General features: G+C 39.9%; 1 protein-coding gene across 2 annotated transcripts in view; it reads right to left on the bottom strand.

Annotated features, from left to right (window-relative positions):
* Positions 1-920: 920 nt before the first annotated feature.
* ttc13 (tetratricopeptide repeat domain 13) overlaps positions 921-16104 on the bottom strand; it is a 29112-nt gene continuing 13928 nt past the window's right edge. Inside the window, exons 11-23 of one of the 2 annotated variants that reach the window (XM_079645498.1) lie at positions 14288-14462; positions 14007-14163; positions 12830-12960; positions 12619-12751; positions 9264-9356; positions 8971-9054; positions 7791-7875; positions 6941-7050; positions 6705-6840; positions 6093-6172; positions 5318-5396; positions 4560-4639; positions 921-4479 (exon numbers count right to left, since the gene is read on the bottom strand). In XM_079645498.1, coding sequence (XP_079501624.1) covers positions 4365-4479; positions 4560-4639; positions 5318-5396; positions 6093-6172; positions 6705-6840; positions 6941-7050; positions 7791-7875; positions 8971-9054; positions 9264-9356; positions 12619-12751; positions 12830-12960; positions 14007-14163; positions 14288-14462 — 1458 coding nt within the window. In that variant the 3' untranslated portion in view covers positions 921-4364. The remainder of the gene's footprint in view (positions 4480-4559; positions 4640-5317; positions 5397-6092; positions 6173-6704; positions 6841-6940; positions 7051-7790; positions 7876-8970; positions 9055-9263; positions 9357-12618; positions 12752-12829; positions 12961-14006; positions 14164-14287; positions 14463-16104) is intronic. The other variant, XM_079645499.1, reaches the window with a different exon arrangement.

The raw sequence follows: 16104 nt of genomic DNA, 5'->3' as shown, positions 1-16104 counted from the left end.
CACCCCCGCGTCAAAGTAAACTGCACACTGAATTCAGATTATTTATCTTTCTCTCGATATGGACATAAATGCGAGTGAAGTCTAATCTGACAGGACGGAGACACACAGCTCTGCTCACCTGCAGCTCACCTGCAGCTCCTCCCGCTGTGATGCAGCGGCGAACGGAGCAAAACACACACTTCAAGTCAGATCATCACCCTTAGCTATTTTAATTATCTCTCAAACCTAAACTAGTTATAAATATGTTTATTTTTACTGTCGGGTCACTCATCACTGGATCAGCTGCTGCTTGAGACAGACACTTACGCTGTCAGAAGAGAGGGAGGAAAAAGAGAGGCTCCATGTATTATATTATTATATTCGTTATTCATTTGTTTTAAAGCTCAATAAATAGCAAAGAAGACCTTTGACCGGCACTTTTATAATTTTGTCCGGAAGATTAAAACTTTAATACACGTTGACTGGCGAAAAACTCTGCCCGGTTCCCTCTGCCTCCACCGCGGATAATAAACAGAAGGGCAACCATGACAACCATGCTTCTTCGCTGCTTTTGTGGAGGAAGTTACAGCGCCACGTACAGGCTCCTGCATACGTACTGCAGCTTCTCCAGCGGTTGGAGCTAAACGGAGCTGTCTCGTGTGGACAGAAACTATCCGGTGAACATTGCGTGTGGACGGAAGTTTTTTTGCGATTGCGTTTGCGTTAATCCTATGCGTTTAGCCGTATGCGTCCTCGTGTGGCCGGGGCCTAAGAAGGTCCATAGCAACGACAACATGAAACACCCTTTAATTTACTGGAAACAGAAGAAGCACCAACATCAATGTGTGTCCTGTTTCATCAGTGTTGTGCTACATGTATTACATTAAATCCATTGGGAAAAGGACTAAGTATTGTATCACATGCAAGAAACACAGAGCCTGTTCACATTATAAATCAGTTTTATTGACTGCTGAACATTCAATCCCCCGTTCAATGAAAACAAATAAAAAATCCCTCCTTCAAGTTTTAAAAACTCATCATAGCACTGAATGACTGGGTCACAGTGCAAAGATAAAGAAGACAAAAAGACGAGCAGTTAGCACAATCATTGATATAAGAAAGCCGACCGTCAACAATGCTGGAAATAAATTAGATATGCCATGAAACAGATGAGTTTGTTCTGTGTGGATCTAATGAAATGCTGAATGTAGGGAAGCTGCCATTCAATTAAGAAGTCCTACAGCGTTGAGACGACTTTCAGTGACAGTCAATTCAATTCATTCAAAGACATTTGTTGAGACTTGTTCCAAAAACGGAATACTTTCAGATATCTGATGAGATTGTTACTAATAACCTGCTGAGCTCGTTTCCTCCCTAACTGACATAGGACATAAAACCTCAATATCACACAAATATGGCTGTTTCATAGGGTTGTAAACATTAGATCCCATTCAGAATAATAATACACTTATTTCCCCATTTTATCTCAAATCAAAAACAACAAACAGCATCAGGTTTTTTATATAGTTTTGTAAAGCCAGAATTAAACTAATACAATTTAACTAAAGAGAATACCAAACAGTGGTACATATTTGGAAATGAACAGCCAATTAAATGTGTTTTTGAAGATTTCCCAAATCGGTTAATCCATTATAATCTGGCCAGGTTTTCCCCAGATATAGAAAAGACAGAAATTGTCCCACATTGTCTTTTTACAGACAGTATTTTTAAGACTTTTGGAGCTCTTTTCTCCCAAAGTAATGCTCTTACAGAACAGCTTTTGACGGCACATTTAATCCACGAGGGCAAAAGAAAATCCGGGGATGAGAGAGACACAGATGGCATCCAGTTCAAGAAGGGAATGATAGCAAAGACGATGACAGTGTGTTTACCGCCATCTTTAATTAATCCTTTACGAGACCCAGCAGTCAGAGGAGCCAGAGAATATTCAGGAGTCTATTCATGTTGCCGATTTGTTTTTTTTGTACTTATTTCACTTTTTAAAAAAAGGGACATTTACTGCTTTAGTGCTTTTCAAATCAGACTACTATATAATACCCTTACTCATATTTATTTTTGGTATGAGACATATAACTGAACACAGCTTATTATGCTTCTTTTTAAAGTCTTTCCACCACAGCAAATCGCTTAAAGACATGACGCTAAAACTCAAAACAATCGATTATTATCAAGTATTATATCCCAAAAACCAATGGTGGCTGTTTTGGTTGGTGTATCTTTTGCTTTTTATTGATTTGCTGCTTGTCTTATATTTAATTGTATTAAGTATAAACACATTTATTTGATCAATTTCTGTTGAATTTTCTTGTGTTTTGAAAATCTTTTTTCATTTTTGCGATTTATTTATTTATGATCATGTTCCAATCTTAAAAATATTTAATATTATCCGTGGTATATTTTTAAATGTACATTAACACCATTTTATAAATCTTTCAAATAAATGGACACAACTGTTTAGACGTCTTCTTTCGCGAAAAATATTTATAACAATTTTGAATTCTTTATTTCCACATGAATACAATTCTTCCATTTCTCTGCTGTGTCGAATCCTAAATGTAGTATTGAAATTTAACACAAATATTTAAAATATAAAGAAATCGGTACTCTGCATTTCACATTGTTCAAATTCAAGTTTATTTTTTGCTTAAACTCAAATAATTCATGTTATCGTGACAGAAAACTCAGAAAACCCATAATTTTGAAGCAGTTTTCCTTCGACAAATCATTGAGGACTTTATACCTCTCTGAAAATTCTCTGAAATCTTCTGACTCTCGCTCTCATAGTCGTTCAGCAGCCAACCCCTCTCACCATCAACCCTTTTATTGGTCACGCTAAAAGAAAGCGGGGTTCAATCCCCCGAAAAGACATAAGCGACACTTCCTGCGAGTGTCGAGAACAAACTAAATAAAAAAGAGAGACTGCTTCAAGTATCCAGAGTGGGATTCAATAGCCCTGAAGGTTTTTCCATTATCATTTCACTTTCCGTAGATCCCGAAACTCTTTCTCTGCTGATAGGCTGGAGTGCTGGAGTGTGTGTGTGTACCTTAGTGGTTAAGAAAATGTGCATGTGAGACGCCAAATTAACATCCAATTTTAAGTTTAAATCCAAAAACGCTTAGATGTATTAATTAAATAACCTTGACTTGTTCCTGCTGAGATGGAGGACTGTGTGCGTTGTGTGTTTCAGTGTGAAGGCCTATAAGGCAGAGAAACAGATGCGGGTGGACAGAATCCGTTCTGCATCCCAAACTAAGACACTTTCTCCGTCACCTTCACCCAAAACGCTGGAGTGTGTGAATATTGGGACTGAAACAAGGTAGCACCAAATGTTATGTTTTTGTATCTGAACTAAATCCAAATCGATTTGAAACTGTATAAACGTGACATACTGTCCAATGAAAGGGGACAAGTCAAGCGGAAACAAAATATTTGTCCTCTTACCTGTTCCATTACGCAAATATAGGTTGTAGTTCGGGTGCGTTGCGAAACGTTTGAGATACCGATCATAGAGATGTCTGCCTTGTCCATAACATAATAGAACTAAATAGCCCTCTGCGTGTGGTGCTCTAAAGAAACATGTGAGAAACTCAACAGCCTCATGGAGAGCGTTATTTCCTTCCTTCGGTGCAATGATACTGCTGGCAGGTGGTGTACTGTAGAAATAAAACAGTTCCTCCAACAAGGTCTTTCCTTTTGAGTTCAAAAACATCTTTGGACTCATTAAGCTCAACAAACAGAATGCCATGTTGGTTTTTTTTTATATAAAAAATAAGGCAGACATCTCTATAGTGAATATTCTCTAAAACGCTTTGACAAAACAATATAGATGGGACTACAGCTGAGAGGGAAAATGTGTAGTTTCACGTGAACATGTTGACACAAGCATCTGAACAAAGTGTGGCAGGGACTGTTGTTGCAGTTGTTTTACTGCTACTACGGTAATTATAGTCTAGCGTGCCAAATAAATGTTCAAATGTAATGAAAACATTGTGTGCACCTGCTGGATGAATGCTCAAGTATGCACGTTCACACCTTAAAACGTGTGAATAAGAGAGGATTACTGAGTAGGAAGTCATTGTATACCAAATAAGATATATTTCAGAACCAAAGAAAAAGCAAGGTTTTCTCAGAGGGAAAGTATTTTTTTAAATACACGTTTTCAGTTGGTATTACCTTCGTTTTTAGCCAAGCCCAATAGACCAGGTTCCCAAATGTGTGGAATAAACAATATGCATTTAAAATGTAGGGAATGACCGTTAGAGCTCAGATGCTTTTGGGGTTTAGTTTGGGATGCAGAAGAAGACTCTGTCCTGCTCAGTGCAGCAGCTCCGTTATTAAGACAGAACAGACTCCTGAAGTTTTGTTAGGACTTCTTGGGACAGTGTGAGGATGAGTCTGTGTTGAGAACCTCGATCATCGTTCTGCTGGACGGGAACGTGTCTGCTACAGAAGGAAGACTCTGGTACCAAACTGGTAAACTGTTAAAAGGAGACAGAGAATATGAATGAACTGCGCTGAAGAGTATTTATAAATAAAAGGAAAGGTTCTGTCTCGTTACCTCATGAGGTTCATCCAGTTCTTGGCTGTTTTACTGAAGCTTTCTGGACTGGGTGTTGTCATGGCTTCAAAATCCACCAGCTGAAACAATGTTTAACAAACTGTTAGAGGACAAAGACAAGGGATACATGTCAAAAAAACATCTGCTACTAAGCAAGCGTTTTTCAAAACTAAACATGGCACTTATGTTAAAAAACTCTTCAGAATAGAAAATAAACGATAGAAATAGATCAGGGGGGTCAAACTCAAATACACAGTGGGCCGAAATTAAAAAATGGGTACTAGTGGAGGGCCGGACTGGTTCAATGTTTATTGCAGAACTTATTGAAATGAACTTATTGCACATATTAAATCTGGAACTAACAAAGCTTAAATTATTGCCTCTAAAAACAACATTAAACATTAAATAATCAGTTCATTCATTTCTTATGGCTCTATCTGCAGCTTCTCCAGAGTCATTTCTTATGAGTACATTTTCCCACAGGCCAACAACAGCTTCAACAAAACTATTTCCCTCAAAGAACAACCAAACATGCCCTGTTGTCGTGAGAGAGAAAGTGCAGAAGGAAACATCCATTAATAATAAATAATCTAAATGTTTTGTAGTTTAAAAAAATGAAGCGCAGAAATTAAACGTGCGAAAAGTTCATGATTAATGCAAGGAAGTCATCTGTTTCTTCAACTGTACTTGACATCAATCTGACATGTGATAAGGTCTGCCACACTGAGGTGAATGTGAGAAAGGTTGTTTATGTTTACCTTTCCTTTCGGGATCCTGCCGACCACCTCCTTCCCGCTGGCCATCAGCGCTCCCATCACCACGGAGTACGCCACTACACTGAGGAGAAGAACATCAGAGAAACACTCTTACACACCAGCATCATAAACTGAACTGCTCTGTAGCACGCTAACAGTAAGAACAGTTTACTCAAAAGTTTCCAAAATCTATTTGAAAGTAAGGAAACACTTTTTAAGTTAACTGTAAACAGGGATCCCACTCAAACAGCAAGCTAAAATGACAGTTACGTATCCTACACACGGTTCCGTTGCGTGCTTCAACGGAGACGCTTCCCATTCACTTTGAATGGGGTGACGTCAAGCTTTGCCGAACTGCATTGTGGTTCCGTTGCTTCGCTTTGCCTCCATTGCTCGCTTCAAATGTTGAAAAAAGTTCAACTTTTCAAGCGTCGACAGAAGCGTCAGCCAATCAAATCCTGTGCCATTACAAGCTCTAGCCAATCAAATCCTGTGCCATTACAAGCGCTGGCCAATCAAATCATATGCCAGTACAAGCGCTAGCCAATCAAATCATATGCCAGTACAGGCTCTAGCCAATCAAATCATATGCCAGTACAAGCGCTAGCCAATCAAACCTCATGCTTGTGTGTCCGGGGCGGGAGATTAATGTGATTGGTTGTTGGTCGCCCACCGGCAAACTTCAACGCGACGGAACCGTGTGTACGAGGCGTTAGTTGCACAATAGTTGAACCTTTTGAAGATCTTAAGACTGCAGGCTGTTTCCATGTTGAATTACCTGGATCCTCTGGAGAGGGGCATGAGATTGCAGAAGTAATAAACCAGGGAGAGGATCAGGTTACACACGGCATCCGCATCCTGGAGGACAGACAGACGACCGTTTAGTCACGAACTGACGGAGCAAAAATTTACAGACACATCCTTCAATTTAAAACTGCCTTCACTTTGAACTGCCTATATTTTCGGTTAAACAACAAAGGGTGAAAGAGACAAAAGACTAAACAAAAAGAGGACATTCGTATTGTTCCAGGTATCTGTTTCAGCTGTTACAATAATAACGACATTGTCCACACAGCTGTCAGTCTGGATTAAGTAACTAGAAGCTGAACAATGAGGAATTGAGCCTAAGTTGAACTGACTGACTTTTAATCAAGTCGAAATGTGTCTTTAATAAATGTCCGATAGTTTTTTGTCAAGTCTGAAAATCCTCCACAACAACCAGCTGCTGAACACATTCAACGACAATCCTGTATTTGATCTGTGATATTCTCTAAACGATGAATTAAATTCCCTCACTAGCTTTGCCGTGTGGAGATCTGATCTGTATTCTGCTTTTTGTAATGTATGGAAGACCAAAGTTAGGAAGGTTGACAGCAGAGATGAATCTTACCCCGAGTTCAGTGGACAGCATTAAGGCCTTCCCTTTGGCGGTGAGGTCTTTGTAGATGGACTCGATCTCTGACTGGTACTGCTGCGTCCGCTCCTCTGTCGTCTGCGTCTCTACTGAGAACAACATGTTGCCCACCCTAAAACACAGAGAACAGTTCAAACATCCGAACAAGCAATCAGTTCACAGGTCGACACTTAAAATATACTTTGGAAAAAAAGACAGTCTTTCCCTCGTACCGGTCTCCAGTGATGGTGATGGTAAAACCGTCGTACTCTTTCCCAAGATCCTTCATGCTCGGCACCTTGGAGTTGACCGTGAAGCCATCTCTGGTTTTACTATTGAACTGCTTCAGGAAATAAAACAGACACACAAACAACCATCCGGGTTTTCACTGCTGAACGAATACAAGACATGTATTTGGTACAAGACAACGAAATAAAAACTCGATGTTGTGAGTTAATTTCTTGAGACACTGAGACGGCAGTTGGTAAAACAATCTTCACTCATGGTTCCCTTTGTGTTTCTAACTGAGCCACATGCTTATTAGGACCTTATGTTATATAATATTCAAGAACTGCAGTAAAAATAACAAAGAGCCTCGTCTTCCCTTCCTGCAGCGGTCAGACTATACAACCAGCACAGCCCCTAGTTGACCACCCCCCCCCCCACACACACACACACACACACCACAACAAAGATTATATCACCCCTTGCTGCTAAATACCAACGAACTATGTGCAATATATTAAATGCCGTTAATAACTGTGTAATATATACCTGGCTGCTAAATAACTGTTACAAGGTGTGTATTTTTTTTGTATTATGTAACTTTTGATTTTTTATTATATTTGTTCTTATATCATAACGTAGTACTTAAATACATGTCACATATTTAACATATGTAACATTAAGCTGTCTTTGGCTCTTTTCCCTGCAGTAACTACGCACATTTCCCCTTCGTGGGACTAATAAAGGTATTCTGATTCTGATTCTGAGTTGAGAGCAATATTTTGAGCATCCAACTTAAGTCATGAACACATCTTGTTTACTTTCCTCTTAACTAATCATCCCGCTTTTCGTCCTTACCTTCATTATAGGAAGCAGATCTTCTACTTTATTCACATTTTCAAGAGCTTGCCGGACTTCTAAGAGTCCTCTGGGGTTGTACGCCCTGAGACACAAAACAGGAGAAAGTTGAATAAATATTCATTTATATTCATGCGTAAGAAAATTCATGCAAAACAAGAACGTTTTTAAAAAGCCTGGAGGAAAGAATGATGTACACAGTTCTGCTTTGTAGGCAGAATGCAGTAGCAACAATAATACCATAGCTCCTGGGAAATAAATTAGGACAGACATGGGGATGCTAGTCTTTCGTTGTTTTTCGGATACAGTTTTTCAAAGAAAGCAAAAGAAGGAAAAAAGGAAATAACTAAAAAGGATATTGCAGCAACAGAGATGTGTCGGTCGCGAATTCTTTTGAACGGCTCTTCGGTACGAACGAGGGGAACCGAGTCGTACTTGGTGAGAGCCGTTCTTTTTATCGTTCGATCGTTGGTCTGCACTCACTGCCTGCCAAAATCCACTCGCCTTTTAAAAAGCTTGATTTTGTTCCCCAAACGTATTCTGTGAAGACAGACCTACTCCGATTGGTAGGTTTCAGCTCGAGGAATGAGATGGGGTGGGTCTTAACGGAATACGCGCGAGAGAGAAGTCATAACAAGTGGTACAGGACAGGACAGGTAGACGACGTGTTTTTGGGATGGCGCACCATTTGTAAAGGCAAAATATCCTCTAATATCTCCATCGCCACTTAAAAACACAGTATCTAATATTAAGAGTTGCGTGAATTTCATTCAAGGCAAGGCAACTTTATTTACTTAACACATACGTAAATTCAAAGTACATTCACTGACATGAAGGACATGGATATGGCGCCACCTTGTGTCGTGTTTACAAAGCAGATTATTGACATTAGGTCTGGCAATACAGTCAATCATTATCCTGGGGATTATTTCGCAGATAAACCTAGTAACCCCGCCCCCTTTAAACGTCTCTTTAGAACGGCTCTTTGAAAGAAACGGAGCCATAAGATCCGGGTCCCTTCAAAGAGCCATAATTCCCATCACTATTTCTGATACAGTTTTTCAAAGAAAGCAAAGGAAGGAAAAAAGGAAATAACTAAAAGGATATTGCAGCAACAGAGGCAGTACAGAATATTATGGTAACTGTTTGTGATAAATGTTTCAGTAATGGTGTCATTTACCCATGATACACCAGTATTCTGTCTTTGATGAAGTCGAGGATGTTGTCAAAGTACGCTAGGTATCTGATGTTGATAATCTGTCCCCTGAGGAAAGACAAGGACAACAACATTCAACATACTGTCAAAAGATCTGCTTTGGTATGAAGAAGTGCTTTCTGTGAGTTTGTCCGAGTCAAGGCTACTGTGATTAAAAACGGAACAAACAGTGTCGTATATAAAAAGCAAGGCAATATGGAAATTCAAGTCAATCCAGAGACTTATGGGAGCCTCTGTCTCCAGGGGGAAGCTGTTACCTGATGAGGTTGATGTGATTGTTGAATCCTCGACTGAGACTCCTGGCAGGCATCTGGTCCAACCACAGGACGGGCTGGTCTGGGTCTGCGATCCTACGAGCAGAGGAAAAGGTGGTGAGTCCGTTAGCACTGTAGTTCAATAGAGAGGCGAAGTCCCGCCCATCTACTTCCGACCCATGGGACCTTATTTCGGAAAAAGTATGTATTGAAGTCAATGGAGAGAGAAAGGTTATCTTTCGATCCCGTTTGAATTGTGCCACGAATTACAAATATGATTTTTGTCAATCTTAAAAAATAATTTCCATGTCAAAAAAGTCAAAGTTTGTCGTAAAACTGTTGAAATATAAGAATATGAAAAATACGCAACTAGAAAGACTACAAATCCCAGAATCCCGGTCCCGCATGCTGGCTCTTAGGAACCGACTAACTCCCCTTGTGTGTGTGTACAGCTCTCAACATGCCCAGACTTGGAGTGATTTTCACCTCTTTTAATACTTTTCGCCTCATTCTGAAAGAAAGAAGTGAAATGTGCCAACGTGACGGCCATCTTGGTGTGTGGTGCGAGATGGGAGATGTAGTTCATTGAGCGGTTTCACACAAACAAAGTGTTTCTTCACAATTTTTCGAAACATTTTAATTTTTTTGACTTGCAAAATTATCTTTTAAATTGACAAACATCATATGTGTAATTCGTGGCACAATTTAAACGGGATCGAAAGATAATCTTTCTCTCGCCATTGACTTCAATACATGCTTTTTCAGAAATAAGGTCCCATGGAGGTCCCCCCGGAAAGGGAGGGACTTCGCCTCTCTATCAGCTGAGGACAAAAGACTCTCTGGGTAAATGTCATTTAACCTATAACCTGTAAATACAGAGGGGGCGTCCATTTGTTGCATGTCTGTATTTGGTTTGCTTAAGTTAATGCTATAAGTAAACCATGACACACAAGGAATGGAAATATACATGTTTTATTATTTAAGTATCCGTCTTTTCAGTCCTCTTAACTTTAAATAACTTTTTAAGACCACACAGATCTGGAGTCTAGAATTGACTATGCTACTTAACCCTTAGATGCATAAGTGGGTCTTTTTGGACCCGGTGAGGTGGTTTTCTTGAAGTATCTTTGTAATTACATTTTTTATTTCATATTCCAGTTATTCCTCAAAAAACATGTTTTGGATTTCATGCCATTCACATTTTAAATGTAAATTTTAAGAAATCGTAGTTTTTGTATTTCTACCCCAAGCTTCCATAAGTGGGTTAAAAATGACCCGCATGCATTTCCTATGGGATCCTATGGGAACCTTTGATTCTTATCACCTGTTGCTGTCAGGAATACATTCACTGTAGACCACACAGACTACATCACAAGTGACACCTCTCAGGAAGATTATTATAATAATAATAATAATAATAATAATAATACATTATATTTCTATAGGGCTTTTCAAAGACTCAACATTGCTTTACAATATAAGGGAAGGTTAGGGTGGGGGGTATGGGACTATCAAACTTGATCAACCGGCATGGATTGACAGGGGGTGGGCTATGAGTAGACAAGAGGAGAAGAGATGAGTTTTGAAAAGGGACTGGAATACTGTTAGGGTCTCAGAATAGCGGAGATCTTTGCATCGATATGTTCAAAACGTTTTTTTTCAAAATGTATTTTCTTTTTCCGAAAATTATAAATAGTGAAAAATTAAATATAAAATATTTCTAGTGTGAACCAAAATATAATACTAAATATTATAAGTGATTTTTCTTAAACAAAATGAGAAAGATGGCATAAAAACACATATCATTCTAATACGGGTCCTTTTTGACCCACTTGTGGACGAGTGTAGGGTCCAGTCACTCTAAAACGGCCCTTCTACACTACAGGCATCGAAAAATGCTTTCAACGCTTCGCCCATTCACTTGAATGGGGTGACTTAGAAGATTGGTAATCTTCGCCGAACTGCATTGTGGGGAGCATGGCATGGCTTTGCAAGCATCACGAGCATCAATCGGCTTGAGGCTCGATGCTTGGCATCAGCCAATCAAATCCCGTTTATGCAAATCCCGCCAGTGCAAGCGCTAGCCAATCAAACCGCGTGCAAGCTGGGAGAGACAGACCGCAGTTCATTTCCTCATATTCCAAACGAGATATTACGGTAGCAAATCACCCGGTTCTTTACGACCGGAACTATTTACCGGGATACAAACCGGAGGAACCAGGCATGGAGGGAGGTGGCAGAGACAGTGGGTGAAACTGATAGTTTTTTCGCCTGTTTGGAGAGTTTATATCCAGTTTACTTCGTTTTAACATTGCTATTGCTTTGTATGTCGGGGGCGGGAGATTCATGTGATTGGTTGTTGGTCGCGTTGCTCGCAAAAAATCGCCAAGCTTCAGACACGCCCAGCTTCAAGATTTGTTGATGCCTGTAGTGTAGACGGGCCGTAAGGGCATCTAACGGTACGTCTACACTACAGGCATCAAAAAATGCTTTCAACGCTTCGCCCATTCACTTGAATGGGGTGACGTAGAAGATTTTTAATTTTCGCCAAACTGCATTGTGGGGAGCATGGCATTGCTTTGCAAGCATCACGAGCATCTATCGGCATCAAAAGTTGAACAATGTTCAACTTTTGAGGCTCGATGCTTGGCATCAGCCAATCAAATCCCGTTTATGCAAATCCCGCCAGTGCAAGCGCAGCCAATCAAACCGCGTGCAAGCTGGGAGAGCCAGGCCGCAGTTAATTTCCTCATATTCCAAACGAGATATTACGGTAGCAAATCACCCGGTTCTTTACGACCGGAACTATTTACCGGGATACAAACCGGAGGAACCAGGCATGGAGGGCGGTGGCAGAGACAGTGGGTGAAACTGATAGTTTTTTCGCCTGTTTGGAGAGTTTATATCCAGTTTACTTCGTTTTAACATTGCTATTGCTTTGTATGTCGGGGGCGGGAGATTCATGTGATTGGTTGCTCGCAAAAAATCGCCAAGCTTCAGACACGCCCAGCTTCAAGATTTTTTCATGCCTGTAGTGTAGACGGGCCGTAAGGGTTAAGAGGGTAAATTGGTGGCTATGAGGTATAATCATCTGTCTTCTTATCCCTTTAATCCTCTGTGTTTTAGAATGAGCTCCCGGAGATGAATATGAATCCCGCGTATAATTTCTCTTGGAATACAATACAGTTTTAGGTGTCTTAATCATTGTTTTCAAATCTAGTCAAAACACATTTACACCGTGTTAAGAGTAACCACTTTTTGACTCAATAACTGATGTTAACAGTCGATAAGTTAGACTGTGAATGGATGAAGTTCAACATTGTTTATTTCAACACAGATGATCCGAACCAGTCCTCACCTCCTCCATTTGACAGCTATGTCAAACATGTCTCTCCACTGCATTTGCCTGGTTTTCCCGTTGACTCGGACTTTGGAGTTGCTCCACGTCCGATGCATGGCCTGCATCACCTCCAGAGTGGCTAAACCCATGGCTGAAACGGCACAAACACCATTATTCTACTGCCTTTGTTTATACTTCAAGCGTCTGTATGAAGTGCAGCATTCATCACCTCTGTGTATTCTCCTGTTAGGCAAGAAGCCAGGAGTGTCGTATTGCATGAGCGCCCCCAGGTGATCGGCTGTGCAGATCAGCTTCTGGACTTCACTGCTGTAGCTCTCGAAGTTCTGAGGCAGCACGTCTCTGCAGAACACAAACACAAATCTTTTATGAGGTGTGCACTTTTATTAGTTTATTTCTGGACTGTACTGTGGCTACTGTTAAAGCTTCTGAAACGTCTTGGTCAAACAGAAGAAAACGTTTATTTCAGGCATAAAAGAAATCTGCCTTAAGGACACTGGATCTTTTAAGCCTTATCGAAAAGATGGCAGGTGTTGCCTATGAACCATTATACACTGTTTGGATGGGCTCGTGCGTTTGCTACAAACTACAGCTCAAAACAATAGGAAGGTGATGGATCATGGTTTCCGGAATTAAGTTATTCAGGGTGTATGCAGGAATCCTGAAGTCAAATGTAATCCCTTTTAAGACCTTAAGACCCTTTCCACACATTTTAAGACCTCATCTCCACTTGGAGTTCTAACCGGTTACCTTGGCGACACACTTTACCTCACATTGACTATATACAGTATTGATTGTCCTTCCTCCTTATCTTCCAACCATTTGGACGCAGACTTGCATTTCCCCATAACGATGTTGTTTAGCAACCGGCGTAAACGGACCTTCAAGCGCTATCAAGCAGTGAGCGAGCGATGTCCTGTTCAGATGACGTCAAACCCAACGGGATGCCATAAATAAACTACACAGAATCACACTACACACCTACGCAATGATTACATTCAGGCAGACTGTAGAATACAACCTCTTTGGACAATTTATATACTTATTGAAAACAAGCTACAAAATGTAATACCTTGGAAAATGCCGTTTTTAATAGCCTTAATTTTTGCTAAATTGATTTATCAACTTGTAATACTTTTTAAGACCCCGCAGAACACCCTGTTAATACTCTTCCGTGCAGGACACTGTGTAATGAACCAAATAAAACCAAGAAAATGTATGAATGTTATATATTAATATGTTGGTTTGAAACCCCTTTGAATGCGCTACAAATGAAGTACCTTATTATATTACATTTTGCTAATATCTTAAGCATTAACTGCAGTTTTTGTTTGATCTCAGAGCAGGAAAAAGTATAATATCAGCTGTATAGGACCGATCAAACCTACTTGATGTGTGGCTGCAGGCCGGGCTGTTCTTCATAATCTTCTATTAAAAACGGCAGGTTCTTGGCCCAGTGGTTCTTAAAGTTTCCCGGTAAGTCCTGGTCCACGTTGTACTCTGCTACCGGGATGTCAAGGTGGGAGTGCAGGTAGCGAGAGTACTCTGGGGGGGAAATAAATGCAAGATATCATTTAAAAAGTACTGGTTTGGTTTGTAGTTATAGTAACTGTCTGCTGCTTATGGTTTCTTTTATAGGGATAACTAAAGGGAATGTGTGGACACTGACCTCTGAGGTATTTGACTTTGAGGTATTCAGAGCTGGCCTTCTGTCCCAGCAGAGGGTCGTTCAGCATGACTTTAGTCTGAGCTTTGATGCCCTCGTAGAACTGACCCATCGCCACGTGACTCAACCCCTTCATGTACTGACACACCTCGTTGTACGGCTCCAGCTGAAGACACCTCTGCAGCAGAGAAATACAAAGGGACCAAACACAGAAGAACAATAAGAAGGGTTGGACTGAAAAAAGATGGGTTGTGTTATTAGCCAACCTAAGGTATACAGAAGTTCAATATTGAATTGTTTTTGCTGCAAGGGGTCTCACATTTACAACAATATCAAAAGATGTAGTGACACGTTGACGTAGTGAACTAGTGTGGTATCATGGGAGCTGTTTTTTTCACCCCCATTGTTGTCATTGTAGTTATCCTCTCCGTTGTAAGCATTATTCCATTGTTCATCATTCAGGAGATGTTTACCAACAGCTGGATTAGGTGGTTATAACATACAATTAAACATTTATGGGTTTAAAATCAGTTTTTATTGGACTCTGTGCAACAGTGTGTGCAACAAATGGAGATGTGTTAACAAAATATGGCTAAAAACTCAATTTTAAAGTGGAATAATTACGTTACCATTATATTAAACTTATTATTATTTTTCTAGGCTGGAAAATGTGTGGAAATATTTGGAATAATGTTTTCTAACAACTAAACCAAATGTATAACACAGCCGTTTTGAGACCCTTTAATTTGATATTTTACATATTATAATTCTAAATCTGCAGTTTAACGAGTATAAGGCCCACACAATTAATATAATAACCATATAATTAACAGTGTAATCCCCCGCCCCCCCCCACATGAGCTTTTATGGGTTAAAAATCAGGGTTTTTTGGACTCTGTGCAACAGAGTGCAACAAATGACCAATAAAGGCATTGAAAGAAATATGGCTAAAAACCCAACATTAAAGTGAAATGATGACGTTCCCATTACAGGCGACTAAAGCCAACAGGGAACCGTTACCTCAATTACAATTACTATAACTTATTATTAATGTTTCCAGGCTGGAAAATGTATGGAAACATTTGGTAGTAAAAAAACTAAATCAACGGTACGTCCACACAGCAGCGTCGCGTTGAAGCTTGCCGGTGGGCGTGTCTGGCGTGCGACCAACAACCAATCACATTAATCTCCCGCCCCAGACACAAGCACGCGGTTTGATTGGCTTCCGTCGAAGCTTGAAAAGTTGATATTTTCTCAACTTTCGAAGGGAGCAACGAATGGGAAGCGTCTCCGTTGAAGCACGCAACGCTGCCGTGTGGATGTACCGCAAATGTAGAAAATATATTTTATTTTTATTTCTGTTGTACCTATATGTTCACTTTGTTTTATGGGGTTTTATATTTTATATTGTTGCATCACTTGTCTTGTGTCTTATCTGTCAGAGAGAAACCATTTTTTATATTATTTTAATTAGCATACGTTTTACCTGCTTGTGTCTATCAACCTGATAAAATGTTATATTTTTTACCTGTAAAGATCTTAACAAATAATCTGAGGGGAATTTCTTGTTGTTTATTTTTAACTTGTGATGTGTCATTTTGTAAAGCACTTTGAGCGTCATGTGTTGTATGAAAAGTGCTATATAAATAAAGCTTTATTATTATTATTATTATAACACAGGTTTAGTTGTTTTTGGAAATGTTTGACATATTACAGCTTAAAACTACAGTATAAACGACGCAACTTCTGGTCCAGGCTCTCGTCATCTCACGCCTAGACTACTCCTGGCTGGTCTACCTGCATGTGCCATCCGACCTCTG

This window comes from Notothenia rossii (genome assembly GCF_949606895.1).
Source record: "Notothenia rossii genome assembly, chromosome: 8".
Classification (NCBI taxonomy): Eukaryota; Metazoa; Chordata; class Actinopteri; order Perciformes; family Nototheniidae; genus Notothenia; species Notothenia rossii.
This window is presented reverse-complemented; position numbering and strand designations above follow the sequence as displayed.